Source organism: Zalophus californianus, chromosome 14 (assembly GCF_009762305.2).
Source record: "Zalophus californianus isolate mZalCal1 chromosome 14, mZalCal1.pri.v2, whole genome shotgun sequence".
In the NCBI taxonomy this organism is placed as follows: domain Eukaryota; kingdom Metazoa; phylum Chordata; class Mammalia; order Carnivora; family Otariidae; genus Zalophus; species Zalophus californianus.
The window spans coordinates 46,447,976-46,467,236 of record NC_045608.1 but is presented as its reverse complement, the minus strand read 5'-3'; the positions used below and the strand labels follow the sequence as shown (position 1 = coordinate 46,467,236).

Sequence of the window (19,261 nt, the reverse complement as noted above, 5' to 3'; positions counted from 1 at the left end):
AGAGGTAGTGAGAGCGACAGAGATGACATGAGTGGTGGGGGGGAGAGGCAGAGGAAGAAGGAGAAGCAGACTCCCTGCGGAGCAGAGAGCCTGACACGGGGCTCCAGCCCAGGACCCTGGGATCATGACCTGAGCCGAAGGCAGACGCTTAACCGACTGAGCCACCGAGGCGCCCAAAGATCTGTGTTTTAAATACTTTATTTTTAGATGGCTCACCTATATCTAAACTTTCCACGTAAAAGATACATAATTACAAAATCCTTCATATTAAAGTCACATAAATACTCAGGAAGTTTGATTCCAACTTTTCCTTACTCTTGCCAAAAGCGTTAATTACCCATTACAGAAATAACTGGTTCCCTTATTCTCATTTTAAGGGAGTGTCCAAACGCAATGGACTGAAGTGAAACTTCCTGATTTCCTAGATGGCGTTGGGACAACAAATAAAGAGCAGAGAACATATTTGTCGTCTCTGGCTCTGAGGGGCCGAGGGAGAAACGTGCCCCAGAGGACAGTGTGAGCTGGGAAGCCCTTCCTACCCCAGTCCTCGAGTGGCTGCTCCCTCCTCTGCCCCGCCGGCTCCTGCTTATACTTTCCCTTTCACCCTATCCTGTCCTGGTACCTACTGTGGCATCACTAACAACTAGTGCCAGGATGCTGCCTGGCACAGAGCAGGTCCTCAAGAGATGTTTAACAAATGAAAAAATTTGACATTAATAGGGCATTTACCTGCGGAAAAGTTTTTTTTTTTTTTTAAATTAGGAAGCACTCGTTTGCTTTCCTGAGACAGCAAATGTAACAAACATAAGCCGTGAGAACTGTTAATTACGAATTTCTCTTCTCAAATCTGTGGCCTGCCAAACGGATGTCTCAGCCAGTCTGTTGCCGCTTTCTGCTTCGTTGTTTGTGAAGGACCGTAAGGAGGATTACACTAGGATGCCTCTCCCCGGGGGGAGTCTCACAGCTTTTCAACCGCAGAGCCTGGAAGAAACTGCCCATCGTCTATCCTACCCACCATCCTTCCTGCCTCAGTAGAGCCGCCCCTTCCGGCCCTCAACCTCACCCCTCGAGGCTGGTTGGAGACCCCTCCCACAGCAGCCCCACCCAGCCCGGTCACGGTCCTGTTCTTGGTCACTGTTTCAGCAGCTGGTTTGTGTACCTGCCCGCCTCGGGACTGTACAACCTGGAGGGCAGAGTCTCTGCCCCAGCTGCTACCCTCTCTCTAGTGCTTAGTCCAGTGCCAGGCATATACTAGGATCTCCATACATTTTTCACTGAAAGAAAGAATGAATAATAGACGTGAGGCAATTGTGGGCAATGTTCCTCCTGCGGAAATGGAAACTAGAACCTTGAAATTGCTTCTTTTTATCACAGGGCAGTGCCCAGCCCCGAAGCTGACGCTCAGGGATCCCCATGATAAGGCAGTCTGCCCCTTCCTCCCATGCCAAGTACCCTAGAGGCCCTTGGGTTTTCTTGCCGTACTTCACTGACTCGAGCCACCTTCCAGCCCCACCAGGCTCTTGTTATCCCTTAGATCTACCTAGGTCCCACGCTGTCCATCAAATGTCTCAAATAACCCAAGTCTAGAGTGGCCCTGCCTTCTTCCTATGAAATCCAGCTGAATACGTTTCCTGGTTATTGAAATTAGGTAAAACTCTTCTAAAGTTTATCCAGGAAAATAACATGCCAGAATGGCCGAGGAAAACATTTTAAATAAGGGTTATGGGGGAAGCCTTGCTCAACCAAATATCGAAAGGCATTTTATACTTTCAGAAATGACATGGAAATGATGATGGCACAAAGATCAAATAAAATGTACAGAAACGAGTCTGAGTTCATGTTGAAATTTTGTAAATGCACATTGACCTTTAGTGAATTCAACTACATGTACTTGACAAAAGAGAGAGAGGCGGGGGAGAGAACAAGAGGGCGACAACGTGAGAGGAAGAGAGGGGAAAGCTGCCCCATTTACTCCGTGCGCACACATCCTGCAGTGAGTGTGACATGAGGGCTGGGAGTCTGCCAGGCCCCTAACTGGCCTACTTTCCTTGTGCCTCCCCTAGTGTGAACATCTCACCCTACTGAGTTCGGTCCTGGGATGCAGCCGATTGCTATGTGTATTTCATGCAGCCTGGGCCCCGGGTCATGGTGATGGGATCCTGGGATAGTCAGAGTTACTTGGACCCTGGCCCATTCTGGCTGTACATGTCGACCCTAACTCTACCTGCCATGTGAGATGCCATGACACCACCAAAAGGCCAGCTTCCAAATTTTTACCAACATGAAGAAATAAAACCCTCAAAGTACTAAAAAACTGCATAAACATTTTTATAACCTCCCTAAGCATAACTCCAATGACTGACTGCCTGAAGAATACAAGGATACATATAACAAAACAGAAAGCCAAAAAAAAAAAAAAAAATCATACAAACAAAAAACAAACTGAGAAAAATATCTGCAACATATAGTATGAAAGGTTCATCTCTTTCCAAAGAATTTGTACAAACCAATAAAAAAAAATTCCACTAGGGAAAAAAAATAAAATGAGTTAAAAGACCCAGAAAGCGATCCAAAAAATAAGAACTACAAATGGTCAATAAGCACATGAAAAAAATCCAATCTAATTATTAAAAAAAGAAATGCAAATTAAAATGATACACACTTGCCCCCAACAAACTGGCAAATATTTTAAAATTTGATCATTTTGGGCACCTGGGTGGCTCAGTTGTTAAACGTCTGCCTTCGGCTCAGGTCATGATCCCAGGGTCCAGGGATCGAGCCCCGCATTGGGCTCCCTGCTCCGCGGGGAGCCTGCTTCTCCCTCTCCCACTCCCCCTGCTTGTATTCCTGCTCTCGCTGTCTCTCTCTCTCTGTCAAATAAATAAATAAAATCTTTAATAAAAAATAAAATTTGATCATTTCTAGTGTCACTGGCAGCAGCGCTTGCTCCTTTGCTACTGGTAGGAATAGAAACAAGGATGACTTTTCTGGAGGGCAATTTGGCAAAATGTATCAAAAGCCTGAAAAACGCACCTATCCTTTGATCCAAGGGACCCACTTCTGTTAATTATATCTTGAGGATTTATGCACACAAATAATTCGCTGCAAGGATTTACTTTTAGCGCTGCTTTGAATGGAAAACAGTAAAAGTATCTCAAAGACCAGCAGTAGATTCCAGAACTTCTTGGTTCTGACACAATGTTATCAGTGAATACACTGATATGGAAAGACAGTGCTACCCTTCCACTAGATGAAAAAGCAAGTCGAAACAGAAAGTAAAACGACAATCTACTCTTGTTTTTAAGAAAACATCTGTGCACACAGATTGATTAGTAAGAATATACAAGTTTTAACTGGGGTTTTCCGTAAATAAAATGACTATAAGTAGGATTATGTAAGCATGCACAAGTATATAGGGCTACAGAGAGGTGTAGTGGGCCTCCCATCCAAGTACTAACCAGGCCCGACCCTCGTTGGTTCTTTGCTCACCTGTATTATATCATTTTTATAAGTATGTATTGATTTTATGATAAAGTTATTTTAAATTTAATATGTTGTCCATATGATTCAAATGCTATACTGTTACTTTTTCAAATATGTATGTGCTATCTTCCCCAGGTAGACTGTGAATACCTTTTATAGCCCTTATGATGCTTGGCAGTGCCCTATGTATGGTAGCTATTCATGAAAATTTATTCCTGAATAACTAAAGCTTGGCTCCACGGCCCTTCATAATTAAGTTCATAGTTTCCATTTTGCAACATTTATTCTTTTGTTTCATTACTGAACACCTGTAACATGAACAGTGCCACAGTAGGCAGTCGTGATTCAGAAATGAATGCCACAGACTGTCCTGCAGGTGTTCATAATGGGTGGGGATAGAGAAGAGATGATGTGTAGGGATAGGTGTGTGTGTGTGTGTGTGTGTGTGTGTGTGTGTGTGAATATTTAGGGCTGTGGATATGTGTGTGCATATAGGAGTATGACGAGTTGTGTGTGTGTGTCCAGGCAAGTAGGGATGTATGTGGGGTAGGGGTGTCCAGGCAAGTAGGGATGTATGTGGGGTAGGGGTACGTAGGGATGCATCTGTAGGGCAAGGAGTATGTAGGGATGAGTTTCTATGAAGCTAGGGCTAGGTAGGGATATGTGTGCCAGGAAGGGATATATAAGGACACGTGTGTGGTGGGTGGGGATATGTAGGGATGTGTATAGTGGGGTAGGAGTATGTAAGGAAGAATTTCTATGAAGGTAGGGGTAAGTAAGGACACGTAGGGGGTAAAAGTCTGTAGGGATGTGGAGGGGGAGGGGTACGAGGGAGTGTGCAGGGGGATAAGAGTATGTAGGGATGTGTGTTAGGGGTATATAGGGCTATGATATGTTGGGCCTCATTCTCAAATTTCTGAAACATGTGAAAAGAAAGAGAAGGAAGTTAATGATTTATTAAGCGAGCAGTCTTGTATTTTTCCCTAGGGACCTTTTTCCAGCCTCAGTGAACCAAGAGCCCCACCCAGCTCCAAGCCCCGACCCAGCAGGGCCCCACCCACAGCCCGAGCCTGCTGCAGCCTGACTGCAGAGCCCACCCGCCCTGGGGGCTGGGGGGATGAGGGAGGCGAGGGGTGGGAGTGGGGGGAGGGGCCGTACCCACCTTTCGCACTGTGTGCCTGTGTAACCGGGTTTGCAGAAGCACCTCATGTTTCCCCCATTCACAACACAGCCAGTGGCAAAACTTGAAGGAAGACAGAAAAAAGCCTCAGTAAAAACATAAATCGATATGCTTCCTGCTCATTATTTTTTTGCCACAAAGCACTGACTTGCGTTAAGTGGAAATAGACATCAAGAGTCTGGTTGCTTTTTATGTGAAGAAAACTGTGTCCATTAAGACTCGTATAGATAATGATGTACTATTTCAGCTCACATCGGGCGTATCTTGGTAAATACGGACTGAAGGCATTATCTGGTTTTATTTTTGGCTTAGAGAAATACATTCCTTCACTTGAGACAAAGCAAGGTAACTCACTTTGGAAGAGATGATTAAACAGCATTTTTTCCAGGAATAACAAGGAAGGAATAAAACAAGTCTAGGCAGAAAAAAAGAACAGAGAGTTCTGATTCTTCAAAAAATTTTCCTCGTTTGTTCTAGTTCCTTCATATTGGGCATATTATCTCCCAGAAAGAAAAAGGGCCAGGCCAGAGGGACCAAGGTACAGAGCAGGCTTGCCCCTCTAGGTATTTCTGTGGGCACAATCATTGGTGATTTTTACATTTTCCAAATCAAGTTGTGGCATTCTGATTCTCTCTTTTCATCCTAAACTAGTGCATATTTGAGAAGCTTTCTTTTTTTTAAATTAAGTGAGCAGATCATGAAAAAACTGTTGCCTTGGGAAATGTCTATGAACATTACACTGAGTAAATCTGAGGGAAAATAACTCCATTTATCATTTGCTGATAAGAGAATTTTTATCTAGGAAGCTTCTCTTGGCCTAATAGATGGATAGAGTTATACCTCTAAAGGGACAGTTAGAAATTCGTCAACAGTACGAATATCGCTGGAGGGAAAATTAGATAGTGTTTCATTGATAAATCTGAGGAACTGTGCGTTACTTCGACTTCATGAAAGCCAGAAGCTGGCCTTCGTGATAACAATACGTTTTGCAACCAAAGATGAAAAGCTTTCGCCGAGCACCCCATGAAAATCTTGTTTCTAATCCCTCTGGCTTCTGTTCCAACAAGTCTAGGCAAGTATCAAGTGATAAATCCCTTTGCAAATAAAGCCACAGGACTGGGCAGGTTTAAGGAGTATCAAATACACAGAGAGCAAAGCAGGGTGCACATTTCAAATACACATCTTCAGAAAAGCCACAGCTGGGCAGTGACTTCTGGCAATGTTGCCAATTTGTCGGATACTGGCCTGATATTAATCAGCCTCGTGGTCTGCACTTGTTCCTGAGCCAGTGTGCTGCTGATACTCTTTGAGGTAGCTTCCTGACTTTCAAATCAACTCTGGCTTCGTTTAGTTACATGTTATATTTTGCTTGGACCCACCGCAAACGTGTCACAATGAGCAAGAATAGGACAAGGTACCAAGCCCAGAAAGAATATGAGTTACCATGAAATGTAAGTGGCAGGTTGCAAGCTACGTAATGTATCTGCCGTGCTGGAGTCTGAATGACAACTCAGGTCACATCACTCTGTGGCTCAGGACTGGCCTGTGGCTTCCATCACACTGAGGTTAAATCCGGTGTCTTACTAGAGCCTGCGAGGTCCTATGGGGTCTGAACCCTGGGTGCCTTGGCCCCCTTGCCTCCTGGCCCTCTCTCCCACACAGCGCTCCAGCCACCTCCTTACTCCACGAACACATCATCACAGGGGCTGTCTCTTGTCTTTTCCTTGCCTCAGATCCTCATTGCTGAGATATTGCCCAGTTTATTCCATTTCATTGTTCCCTGGTCCTTGCCCAGGGAACCCTCCTACTCCTCTGTAAAGAGTCTGCTCACTCGCTACCAATCACATAACCCTGTTATCAACCGCATAGCCCATCTCTATCTCAAATTATGCTTATTTATTTGTGCATTTACTTCCTGAGTGTGACAACTGCCTCCACCCACATTCTCCAGGTGAATCCTCATGAGATCAGAGACTTTGCCAGTCTTCTTTACTTTAGTTGCCCCAGCACCTAGAGAAGGCTAACTCCCAGACCTGTATTGGGTGCTCAGTAAATAATGTTTAGCCATTGAATGAAGAGTGAAAGGAAAGAAGAAAAGGAAAAACGCACAAATGTACACTTGAAAAAACTGTTCTTGTTGGTTTTGCTTTTGTTTTGCATTTTTGTATGTTCTTTTTAAAATATAACTGCTTTATTGAGCTATAATTCACATACCATGCCACTCGCCCATTTTGAGTGTACAATTTGATGGCGTTTAGTAGATTCACAGAGTTGTACAAACTGTCAGCATGATCAATTTTAGAACATTTTCATCACCCCAAAAAGAGATCCCACACCTTAACCACCAAACTACTTCCTGTCTCTACTGATCATTTTCAAGCTCCCATAGTACCTGTTTGAATGAGGACACAGGCAGACGCTACAGGACCCCTGGATGGCATTCCCATAGTGACCCTCTCTGCAGCGCTCACAGTGTTCTCCCGCAGTGTTGTGCTGGCAGTTCTTGGGACAGATGAACATACAATTAATAGCAGCCGATTACATTTATTATTATTAACATCATTATCACCTTCATTACTCACACAATTATAACTCAAATCCTCTGACTTGGTACGGTGATATCAGTCCATGAATGGTATATTTTTCCTGTCTATCCAATTATTGTTGGTGCTAAAAAAAAATGTAAGTAAGTGCCCTTCCATCAGCTATTTGGTGCTTGCATTGGGAGGATGAAATGGAGGTAGACCAGCTGGATCCAAACTCAACACCAGTGTTTCATAGCTGTGCCGTCTTGGGCAAGAATCTTCACCTCTCTGAGCCTCCGTGTTTTTTACAAATCAGTTTTATAGATGTATGATTTACATACATCTATAAAATGATGGCAAAGGATGAAGGGCAAAGAATTCTAATTCTCTTAAGATGTATAGTTGAAATAATACCCATGTTCCAAGGTTGCTGGGAGCATTTTAAAAAGTATACTAGAGCCTCAGCAAAATGTAAACCCCCTTCCTCTCCCCCTAAGAATAGCTTCTATGGAAATTAACTTGATATTGCTTTGTAATTCACTTAATGGTGATATACTAAAGAGGAATATAATTGCAGTAAGTTTTTAACATGTGGAATTTGTTAAAACAATGAAAAGCTGCACCGTATCTGAAGAAAGCCCTCAGTTTAATTCCAGTGTCTCAAACAAGCAAGATAAGTTTATCTACGTTGTGTGTTTACATAAATCCAATTATTTTCATGTCAGAGTCAAAATCTGTTGGAAGTTGTTCAATAAAGCATTGAGATGAGACAACTTTTCAACTGAACAGTCCAATGGGACAAATCCTAGCAAACTGTATCAAATTTATTTTGTGGAATTTTTAGCCCTGTGTGACATTTCTTGGTTTTACTCTAGTGATAAATATCTAAATGAACAAAACTATCCAGGAAAACTCCCCTTACTATGGGCGTTCGAAAATGCGGAGATACTCTGTGTTAATTATATGGCCTGGAATAAGTATAATATTTTAAAAATTGCTCATAAATCTTACCTCTGTATGTAGAGATGGGGCTTGGTAGGAAACCTTAATGGATGTGAGTTTTCAATAATATCTGAAGCCAGGTTGCGAGAAACAACCCACACGTATATCCTAAGTGGGTGTGGTCCCGCTCAGAATGTGAAGCTGCCCTTTCTCATCATGTCATCAGTTTCTTTATCTTAAACAGATCCATCTTTCACAAACCTTTGAATAACGGCCAATTACACAAGCCACTAAGATGTTAAGAGATCTTTTCATATCTTCTCTAGATATGAAATCGTGCTGTACACACAAGGGAGGCTGCTCACCGATTAACATGGGATCATCACCAGAAAGCTCATCCCCGCCCGGAATCCTTCCCTCTTTCCCCAAATGTCCCCACCATGGAGGTTTCTCCTATAGGCCTGGAGGCTAGGAACAAATCCACGCTGCAAGTGCAGATCCACAGAGGGGTCTCTCCTTCACCTTGCTCCACTGTCCTCATTTGCTCACAAAACAGTCATTCTTTTGAACCAATTATTTACCTCTCCACTTTAGTTTCCTTTCTTTTTAACTCTAAATGGCAATCTTAAGGAAGAATATAGCTGCTGAATAGATATATGTTAATCCTATATCATTTAGTTCTGAGCTGACAACACTGGGACCCAGCAAGGACGTGGAGAAACAAGAATTGAGATGTGGCCATCTGTGACCTACCGGAAACGCCCTGAACTCTGGTCCTCCTCAGGACTGGGGAGATGACTGTAGAAAGGGGTGAGAACCTGTGTTGCTTGATAAGGTCCCATAAGAATGTCTGAAATAGGGTGCCTGGGTGGCTCAGTTGGTTAAGCAACTGCCTTCAGCTCAGGTCATGATCCCGGAGTCCCAGGATCGAGTCCTGCATAGGGCTCCCTGCTGAGCAGGGAGTCTGCCTCTCCCTCCGACCCTCCCCTCTCTCATGCTCTATCTCATTCTTTCTCTCAAATAAATAAATAAATAAAATATTAAAAAAAAAAGAATGTCTGAAATGCCCCCACCCTCAGTTGAGAGCAGCTACCCTGGAAGATGTCTTTCTCAGTCCTGCAAAATTGAGACATCTGCCTATCAAGTTTCCTTGTGGTTTACTGTGAATGAATGAATGGAAGAATTAATGAATGAGTCTACATCCACTCCCACAGCATGTGCTCTCCTAGCTCCATCTGACACCAAACATCCATTGGGCATTTACTATGTGTCCACCCCTGCTAAGTACCATTATGCAAAGATGGATCAGCACCCCGACCAGGGGGCAGACAAACCCTGCGAGTGGACACGTTCAATATAATGTGGAAAATATGATGACCAACGTGTGCCGGCACGTCATAAGAGCAAGAGGAACCTCCGGGAAGAGCTTCTGGAGGTGATGATGCCTCCTGCGTGGAGGAGAAAAGGAGAGGAATTGGCTGGGTAGAGAAGGGAGGGGAGGGCCCACCAGACATGGGGAACAGTGTGCACAGCAGCTCAGTCTTGCAGGAGCCTAGCAGTGTATGTAGGCAACGTGAAGCAACTGTTATCCTGGAGGGTGAAGGGCAAAGCGGGGCTGGATGCAGCTGGATGCAGCCCGCACCAGGGAGTGTGGACATCTGGCCGTGAGCCTCAGGGGAGCCCTGTGTCGGCTGTGAGCCTCAGATAAGTCATGCTGTGGGCTCAAGGGGAAGGGAGTAAAAAATGAAGGAAAACCAAAGGCAGAGGAAGGGACACGGGAACACAGAAGTAGATGAGGGGTGACAGAGACAGTGGAAGGTGAAGGGAGTAGGGGAGAGGTGGAGATATGGGGAGAAAGCTGGCAAGGAGAAGAGGGAGAGGCAGGGCCTCGGCGAAGAGAAGAGGCCTGTCCCTGCAGGTCCTCAGGGCCGACAGCGCCCACGCAGCACATGACCTGCTGCTCCTGGACGCACACAGCTTTGCTGGCAAGGACCCAGGCGACTTTCTTTCCAACTTCAAAGTTTGTTCTTGAAACAACATGGAGATTTGTGCATGTGTGAAGGTCCCAGATTTCAGAAATTGACTTTGGACGTTGAGCAGTGAAAGCCAGTCTGCAGAGGACCCAGCCCACTCGATGGTGACAAGTACTTGGTCTCGTCATTCCTGTTCTTTGAGAATGAGGGCTGCATCCTTGGCTGCCATGCAGTGGGCACCTCCCCCCCCTCCCCCGCCACGAGAGTAATGGCAGCACTCAGGGCCTGCCGCTGAGCTGAGCAGTTAAGTGAGTGCAGGCAGGGGCTCCGTGCCTGTGTGTGTGTGTGTGTGTGTGTGTGCACATGCACAGACACATTCCCCACTGGACAGCAGGCCTCTGAGAGTGGGGATTATGTCGAATGGTTTTAACCACAGCATTTAGCTCAGTACCTCCCACAACAGCAAATGCTCAGTAAGGGTTTCCTGAATGAATTCTTTCTAGAGGCCATATGGCCATTAGGGACAAGTAAAGACAGAGCTACAAAGAAAGGAAATGGGAAAGAAAATCTTCCTGTTTGATTAAAACAGATGAATTATGACTCACCAGTGATCCTTTCACTGGGTGAATGGACTGCAGAGAATGCCTGCTTTGTTCTTTGGCAGCTTTTGTAAAATGGACTCGACATCTAACAATAGGTCGGTGACAAGATAAATATGTATTTTAAATGAAAGCATCTACCTGTGTTACACACAACATACAGTACGAAGCATAAACTATCATATAAGAATACTTATGAGCTGAAAAATCGTCTGTCCCAATGTCTTTTACTCCTTTTGAATTTACAAGGCTAAAGTCCTACAGAATATTCTATCAGGCTCTGTACAACAATGTTCTGTCCTGGCCTGTCCCATCTTGCAGAGGAAACAGTTCCCTGGGACATGCTGAACTTGGCTTAATACAGTCTAGGAACTCAAAGAGTTGAAACACACTCTCGATGCATTACACAATGCACAGGAAATCTGTGCCAGAAGAATGTATTTCCAAATAGCACCGCATAAGTAGGGGCTTGTGTTTCTGGGGGGTACTGAGGCTCTCTCCTTTTCTCTGTCACTGTCCATTCTCCTTCAAGGTAGGGAGGCCCTGGTTCCCAGGGATGAAAGAGAGGAAGGCAGAATAAAAAATGTCCAAAAAGGATACAAAAGCAAAGTTTCCTGAAAATCTAATTTTCTATGGGAAATATTTTTTTAAATATTGTTAAAGAAGATTGTTTTCCAGGGGATAAGCCATAGACAGCAAGGACTCACTTCAGCTGTCTTCCTATATAAGCCCACTTTGTCTCAGTAGCCATGGAAGATTGGTGTTTGAGTGATTGAGAACACCCCTTAAGTCTTTCTTAGCATCTTCTCCCCCATTACTTGCTTAAGTCTATGGCTCATCTAACAGCTACAATGCTCCCCTCCTGCAACTTCCTGCCACTCCAACAAAATGGGGGCCCAAAGTGGTGATTCTGATTTGCCTATCTTCCAGCAAGAATTAAGTCCCAGGATGCACCCACTAGCAATATTCAGTGAAGCAGAGATTTAGCAGCTAATGTGTAATTTCATTGTTCACAGACAGAACTTCTCCAATGGCACATGTTAAAATGGAGGAAAAAGAAGAATGTAAAATATTTCAGCCTGATCATCACACTGGAGCCTCCTACGTTTACATAGCAACCTCTATTTAGGGTTTGGTTGGAAATGTGACATTTGATGTCTCAGGACCCAGGGGAGAGGGGGTGGGCAGGGGGAGGGGACAGAGACACAGACAGATTGCCTGCTAGCAGCACTAGAGTATCAATTTACTCACGATACATATTCCCGAGCCATCCTGACATCGATTGGAATGTCCGTTGCAATTGCAGGGAACACATCGTCCAGTATACGGGCCTTTGTTATCGCGATAGTACCCAGGGCTACAACCCTATTTTTCAAACAAAGCATTTAGTCGATATAAAGAAAGAATTATTATCCAAAGCATGTGACAATTCTGACTGTCAAGCATTCACTTGTTCAATCTTTTCTCCTTTAGTTGGTATGTGGATTTCTACTTTCAAACACTAGCCAGTCCACTGGCTCTTTTTTGTCAGGTTCTACCTTGTTTCCACACCACGGCAGGAATGTGTGCTTGTGCCAGAGCAGTAGATGTGTGGGGGGACATCAGAGAAAGGGGAGGAGTGGAAATGGCTTCCTCTCCTTCGACTGATTTAGGGCAATGGAGGGCTGGATATCAGTCTTTAGTGGGGAGGGTCTCTAGGCAAATCCCTTCAAGTTCTCTTTGGGCTGGGTAGGCATTTCATCTCCCAGGGTCGGTTTGGACTGGAGGGCGAGGCGGTATGGGAAGAAGGAGGACTAAAGAGTCTTCACTGGGATCGATGTAATAACGGCAGAAGCAGAGGAATCATGTCACGGCCACTCACTGGTCTATGGACAACAGGGAACCCCAGGGAGGGGAACATGCTTGCATTCTCTACAGAACCCTGCAGGGGTGTTCGGTTCCGCTGGGACACCCAGAGACCCAGCTGGAGGGAATCTCACTGGGCGTGGTCTTCTTCTCTAGTTCAATACTGCTTTGATTATTTCTATCTCTAGCACATTGTCTCTTTCCAGTATGAGCAATTATTTTTCATATGGATGAAAGGAATTACAGTTTTCTTTTGATGAACTGATATTAAAAAAAAAAAGAGTCTAGTTAAGAATGCTGCCCAAAAGAAAAAGAAACAATTCTTCCAACACCAGCCATTAAAAATTATTTAGATATTTTTCTGTCTTTAAAGAGAATCACAGACATTTTGCTTATTTTGGCAGAGTGCATCAGTGCACTGATCAACACCAAATGCTGCCCCCAGTTTCTTTAACTGACCTCCTCACATGCCCTATCTAAAATATCCAGAAAAAAATAATATTTCAAGATAAAAAATCATCTTTTATTTAATCCTCTTTAAACGGTACTATGTCTGTAAGACTCTGAAGCTAAAATCAAGGGAAATTTTTAAATGAACAGTCCATTGTAATTTATTCAAAGGCTCTACCTGATCACATGGGAAAGAAGAAGCAGCCAACCTGATAGGGCTGGAGAGAGAAGCCTCGTGTACTCCCCAGAGTAGAATATCCCAGTTTCTGATTGGAGCTTCTCCCCAAATTACCAATTACTACATACTGTACACAATAACAAGATTATCATTTCCACTATATTTTTCCCTTCAGCTATTAGAAGCCATGTTTAGGCAAAAGAAGCTATTGCAAAAAATGAGATTGCTTTATGTGTTATATGAATAGGCTTGTCTACAGGAGAATCAAAGTATGAAAGGAATGTTCTTTAATTGAAAACATGACTGAGAGATACGTTCGAACAAAATTGAGCCACTGGTGGTGATATCTACAAGCAAATACTCTCTACTTCTAAGAGGTACTACTAAGTACCTCTTAATTACCACCATATATCATGTTACATGCTTATGAAACAATCATATTTGGTAAAGGACAAATTACCCAAATAAATATATGTGGTTCATTTATGACAACGTGCCTGAGTAAAAAGCCTCAATTAAACATGCTTTGGAGGGAAGATAGTCCAACCTGATTAAAATGAAACCACCCACCCTAATTTGCTTTTGATTAGAAACAGAAAAAGTCCCCTGCAAGAGTTATGTACCTATCACGTGACTCTTAGGTAGACCGTTTGTCAGTTACTGAAATATAATCATTCTCTCACCTCTGTAAAGCGCACAGATTGTACTGAAGACTTACCCTACATGAAAATGAATGTATCCTAGTATACAATTTCAGTAAAGTGGTTTAGCAACTAACCATTTTTTTAAGTGACAATTTTTCAGGATAACTTTTCCAATAAACTTTTGTAGTACAAATGAGAAAATTATGTCCCTATCATATTTTCAGGGCTATTTCAGGAGCCATAGGATCTATTTCTCTGAGTATACATGTAAATATCCAGAAAGTTGAGAGACAGAGAGAGAGAGCGAGAGAGATCGAGTGCACAGAATTTATGAGTGTTTAATGCCTGGCAAATTGAAGCATGTCTTGTTAGGTGTTCCACAAACTTGATCTCATCACTTTTCTTAAACACGGATTTCACTGATTCTCGTTGTTTACTCTATAGGTAAATTTTCTTCTAAGCGGAATTTGGAGGTCTACTGGGGCTTGGATTACTCTCCAAAGGGCACAAAGTTTCATAGTGTACTAACATCCCACAAACATTCAAACTCTGGCCTGTCTGGGCATTTCTAGGTGGGCTGATGTTTATAGGGTTTGTGGTTAACAGCTCAGGAGAGCAATCTGTCAGACACCTTAATAAACCCTGCCAGTCAACGGGACAAGGAGGCTCCGGGCCCCTCCCCCAGCCCACCCATAACTCATTCATCCCCTTAACTTCCAAATGTCACAAAGCTCGGAACCCTTCCCCATCCCAAACCAGAACGTAAAAGGGATGTTACCTGGCTGGGTTTAAAGTCCACATAAGTTGCTTGCAGATGGCTTTGACCGGGAAGCTGAAGAAACGCTAACTTCTGCTGCTGTGAATTATATCCCAGACACTGCCCCAGGGCTGCCCCCAAGATCCACAGCCATCCGGCGCTCCTGGCTGACCACCTCACTGCTGGGGGCATCCTGGTCCCTGGGCGTCCTGCTGGCTGCGCGCAAACCTCTGCCTCTTCCTCTTATACCTGCCCTTCCTGCTCGGTGCCCAGGCCCGCCTGACTCAGGTGAGGCAGGCCGTCTGCGGCAGGAGGCCCCACCTGTAAACTTCACCCATGAGTCAGCCTGTGAGAGAGCACACATAACAGTCCCACAGGGAAGCATGCCGCTCTGTAATTCCTGCGAGGTGGGGCAGGCATCACCCTTCTACCCACCTTACCCCACAGACGGCACTAGCCGATTAGAGCCGCTGTAAATCACAGGCTGAGTCATGCGCAAAGAACACGCCCTGGGCAGGAGGCTGGTAATGGAGAGCTTCCACTCCTTCCCTGGGGCTAGGATTTTATTTAGGCAGGCTGGAAAAGAGATAGAAGGAAGGGGGAAAGAAGAAGGAAGGCACCTGTGGACTAAAGGTTACAAGACGGAAGTCTCTAGAAAACCAAAACAGGTCATCTATGTGCAGGTTAAAAAAGGAACTTGCACACAGATCCCCTGGGGGCTTCCTGCTACGGAGGGATTAGGAGAGAAAGGGAAGGATGTTGCTGAGTGTACACACACCAGGTGTAGGGAATACGCTGAGTGACAATGTTTGCTATTTCCTAATAACCGCACTAAACATTGTGCTTTCTTTCCCTCCCGTTAGGAAGAGAACATACTTACAGCTTGAGATATGAAACGGTTTCATTTTATGGCACATTTTAATCATCTGAGGCCAAGTCAGCCTGGCTGAGCCTCACATGAAGGTCTGCTGGGAGCAAGGAAATTGGGCCGCAACTTCCCCTGGAAGGATCAGGACAATCTCTGGGCTCTGAGTCTAGCAGCGGCAGGTGTCAGAGGGACCCTCCATTCGAGAACAGCCTGAGAACCCCAGGTCACCTAATGGGAAGGCAGTGGCTCAAATCCTGGGATGCCCACTGGCGGGCTCCTTCCTACTTCCTGGAAAGTCCCGATTTCAACAACCCCCAGAACCCATCATCAGGTGCCTGTGGCCTTCCTGTGGAATTTGAGATGTTTGTCATTTCTTTTTCCTATGTAAGACCTGGAGGTGGTCCAGGGACGATAGAGGCTAGAGCCCAGTAGACACTGGTCCGGCGGGCAAAGTGTTGCAGACCATCCAGCAGTGCCGGGTGCCACACAAGCCCCAGGGCGTATTTTACAGGCGAGGAGAACTTCCTACCTGGCATGAGTCACCAGTGTAGTCAGGGGGGCAGGCACACATCTCGACGTTATGTGATCTGCGTCCACTTCCTGTGTCAGAGGCCTCCTCCAGCCCCACCCCGCTCAGAGAGAGCCTCTGGGTCTCAGTGAAGTAGAGGCCTCGGAGGCGCACATCTTCCAGTCTAGATAGTACCATCATCAGCTCTTCCCGGGACACCGGGGCACCGCTGCTGGCGTGTCGGAAGTTTCCCTACATGTGAAAACAGAGAGGCACGGTTTCCCTTCGGCAAGCTCACTTCTGGGGGTTTCAGAGAGGCAGACACCCAGCACAAGTCAAAGGAAAGACATTTACAATGCATATGGAAGAACAGAACAGAACAGAATAGAATGGAGTAAGAAGACAGTGGATTTGTATTCAGAAGTCAGGTGTCCCGCGTTATTCCCAAGAAGAGAGTGCCACATGAAAGGGGAAAAATGAAGTCAGGAAATAAGGAACAGTAAAATGAAATGAGATTTCCCAGTGTTATACTTATTTTACAATGTACTTTTGTGGGTGCAAGCACACACTGAGTGAGAATGAAATGGGAGAGAGGCACACGGAAACCCCTGGGTCATGCAGTTAGATCATCCATTAAATGTAAATAATTGGGACAGAAAGCACAATCTTTTCTTGCACATACACACTTATATTATTTTATTTTACTTTTACAGTAGTAAAAAAACACATAATATAATATTTACAATCTCAACCATTTTTAAGTGTACAGTATAATAGTGTTAATTTTATTCACATTGTTGTGCAACAGATGTCTAGAACTTTATCACCTGGCAAAAGAGAAACTCTGTACCTATTAAGCAATAACTCCCATTTCCTGCCCCCCCCATTCCTGGCAACCACCATTCTACTTTCTGATTTTAAGAATTTGACTACTTTAAATACCTCATATAAGTGGAATCATGCAGTATTTGTCTTTTTGTGACTGGCTTATTTCGCTTAGCATAATGTCATCACATTATTCTCCAGCATCTACCTAACTAGAACTGTCATATTCTAGCAAGTGACAAGATTATAGAATATTCCAATATATGTGTATATCATATTTGCTTTATTCATTAATAGACATTTCAGTTGTTTCCACCTCTGATCTACTGTGAACAGTGCTGCAATGAATATGGGTATGCAAATAGCTCTTCAAAACCCTGTTTTCAATTCTTTTGGATATATACCCAGAAGCGGGATTCTTGGACCATATAGTCATTCTATCTTTAAATTTTTGAGGAGCCTGAATACTGTTTTCCACAGTGGTTACACTGTCTTATAGTCTCACCAACAGTACACAGATGTTCCAATTTCTGCACATCCTCCCTAACCCCTGTTATTCTGTCTTTTTATTTTTATTTTTTTTTAAGATTTTATTTATTTATTTGACAGAGAGAGACACAGCAAGAGAGGGAACACAAGCAGGGGGAGTGGGAGAGGGAGAAGCAGGCCTCCCTTGGAGCAGGGAGCCCGATGTGGGGCTCGATCCCAGGACCCTGAGATGATGACCTGAGCCGGAGGCAGACGCTTAACGACTGAGCCACCCAGGCGCCTCTGTTTTTTATTTTTTTAATAGTAGCCATTTCAATGACTATAAGGTAGTATCTCATTGTGGTTTTAATTTGCATTTCTCTTATGATTAGTGATGTTGAGATCTTTTCATATATAACTTTATATTCTGCTGCCTCCTTTAAACTTGGTTTCCACATCTCTTAAATGGGCATAGTAATACCTAATCTCTCAGAACTATGATGAATATTAAAGCAAATTAAATAATATAATGTATATAAAGTGTTCAGCACAGTGCCTAGCACATAGTCACCATTCAATAAATGGTAACTACTGTTATTTACATATAAATATGATAGTAATATGATTTTAGTTTAAATTTTTAACAGCTTGAGGTATGATTTACATACAGTAATAGTCCCTTATTTTAAGTATACAATTTTTAGTAAATTTATAGAAGTATACAACCATCACCACAATATAGTTTTACATTTTCATCCCCCAGAAAAAGAACCTTTGTGCCCATTTGTATTTACTACCTAGTCCCACTCAGAGCCCCAGGCAACCACTAATCTATATTCTGCCTTTATAGATTTGCCCATGCTGGGCCATTTATGTAAATATGAACCGGATTTCAATAGTCCACAAAAACTTTGCTTCTATTCACTTCATTTCCTCCCCCTCTCTATTGTGCTATTATTGTCATATACATCACGTCTTTATAAATTGTATGCCGATCCACACAGAACAATAATTATTGCTTTAAGCCGTTACCTTTTAAATCAGAAGAAAAAAAAGTTACAAACAAAAGATATATTTTTACTACCTTTTATATTTACTTATATAGTTACCTTTACTAGCACTCTTCATTTCTAATACGTATTGAAGCTATTGTCTATAGTGTCCTTTCATTTCAGTCTAAAAGATTCCCATTATTATTTCTTACAAGGAGGGTTGGTTAGCACTGAATTCTCTCGGCTTTGTTTATAATGTAATGTTTTCCTTTCTCCTCCATTTTGGAAGGACATTCTGCTGTTTATGTAATTCTTTGTTGACGGTGTGTTTCTTTCAGCACATTGAATGCCACCCCATTGTCTTCCAATTTCCATGGTTTCCGGTGAATAGTCAGATGTCAACCTTATTGAGAACCCTTGGATGTGAAGTGCTTCTCTCCCACTGCTTTTAAGATTCTTTGTCTTTGTCTTTCAGAATCTTTACTATGATGTTTCTGTGTGTGGATCTCTCGCATTTATCCTAGTTGGAGATGGTTGAGCTTGGATGTGTAGATTAATGATTTTCATCAAATCTGAGAAGTTTTCAGCCATTATTTCTTCAAATATTGTTTCTCTCCCTTTCTCTCCTCTCCTTCTGTTACTCCAATTATGCATATGTTGTACAGTTGATTGGGTCTCACATGTCTTTGAGGGTCTTTGTTTTCCTTCATTCTTTGTACTTTCTGTTCTTCAGACTGGATAATCTCAGTTGATCTTCAGATTTGCTGCTCCTTTCTTTTGCCTGCTCAACTCTGTTGCTGAGCCCTTGTCTTAGCTCTGGCTGCCATAAGAAAGTACTATAGACTCAATGGCTTAAATAAGAGAAATATATTTTCTCACGGTTCTGGAGGCTAGAAATCCCAGATCAAGATGCCAGCCAGTTTGGTCCCTGGTGAGAACTCTCTTGCTAGCTCACAGATGCTTGCCTTCTCACTGGGACCTTAGTTGGTGGACAGAGAGAGTTTTCTGGGATCTCTTATAAGGA

At 43.6% G+C, this 19,261-nt stretch overlaps 1 protein-coding gene across 3 annotated transcripts in view; it reads right to left on the bottom strand.

Moving 5' to 3' along the window:
- Positions 1 to 19,261, bottom strand: part of LAMA3 (laminin subunit alpha 3) — a 257,294-nt gene that overhangs the window by 60,926 nt on the left and 177,107 nt on the right. The window contains exons 38-41 of one of the 3 annotated variants that reach the window (XM_027576783.2): positions 15,974 to 16,204; positions 11,954 to 12,067; positions 7,056 to 7,165; positions 4,646 to 4,726 (exon numbers count right to left, since the gene is read on the bottom strand). In XM_027576783.2, coding sequence (XP_027432584.2) covers positions 4,646 to 4,726; positions 7,056 to 7,165; positions 11,954 to 12,067; positions 15,974 to 16,204 — 536 coding nt within the window. Of the gene's footprint in view, positions 1 to 4,645; positions 4,727 to 7,055; positions 7,166 to 11,953; positions 12,068 to 14,597; positions 14,996 to 15,078; positions 15,153 to 15,973; positions 16,205 to 19,261 lie in introns of those variants that run through there. The other 2 variants (XM_027576785.2, XM_027576786.2) reach the window with 2 other exon arrangements.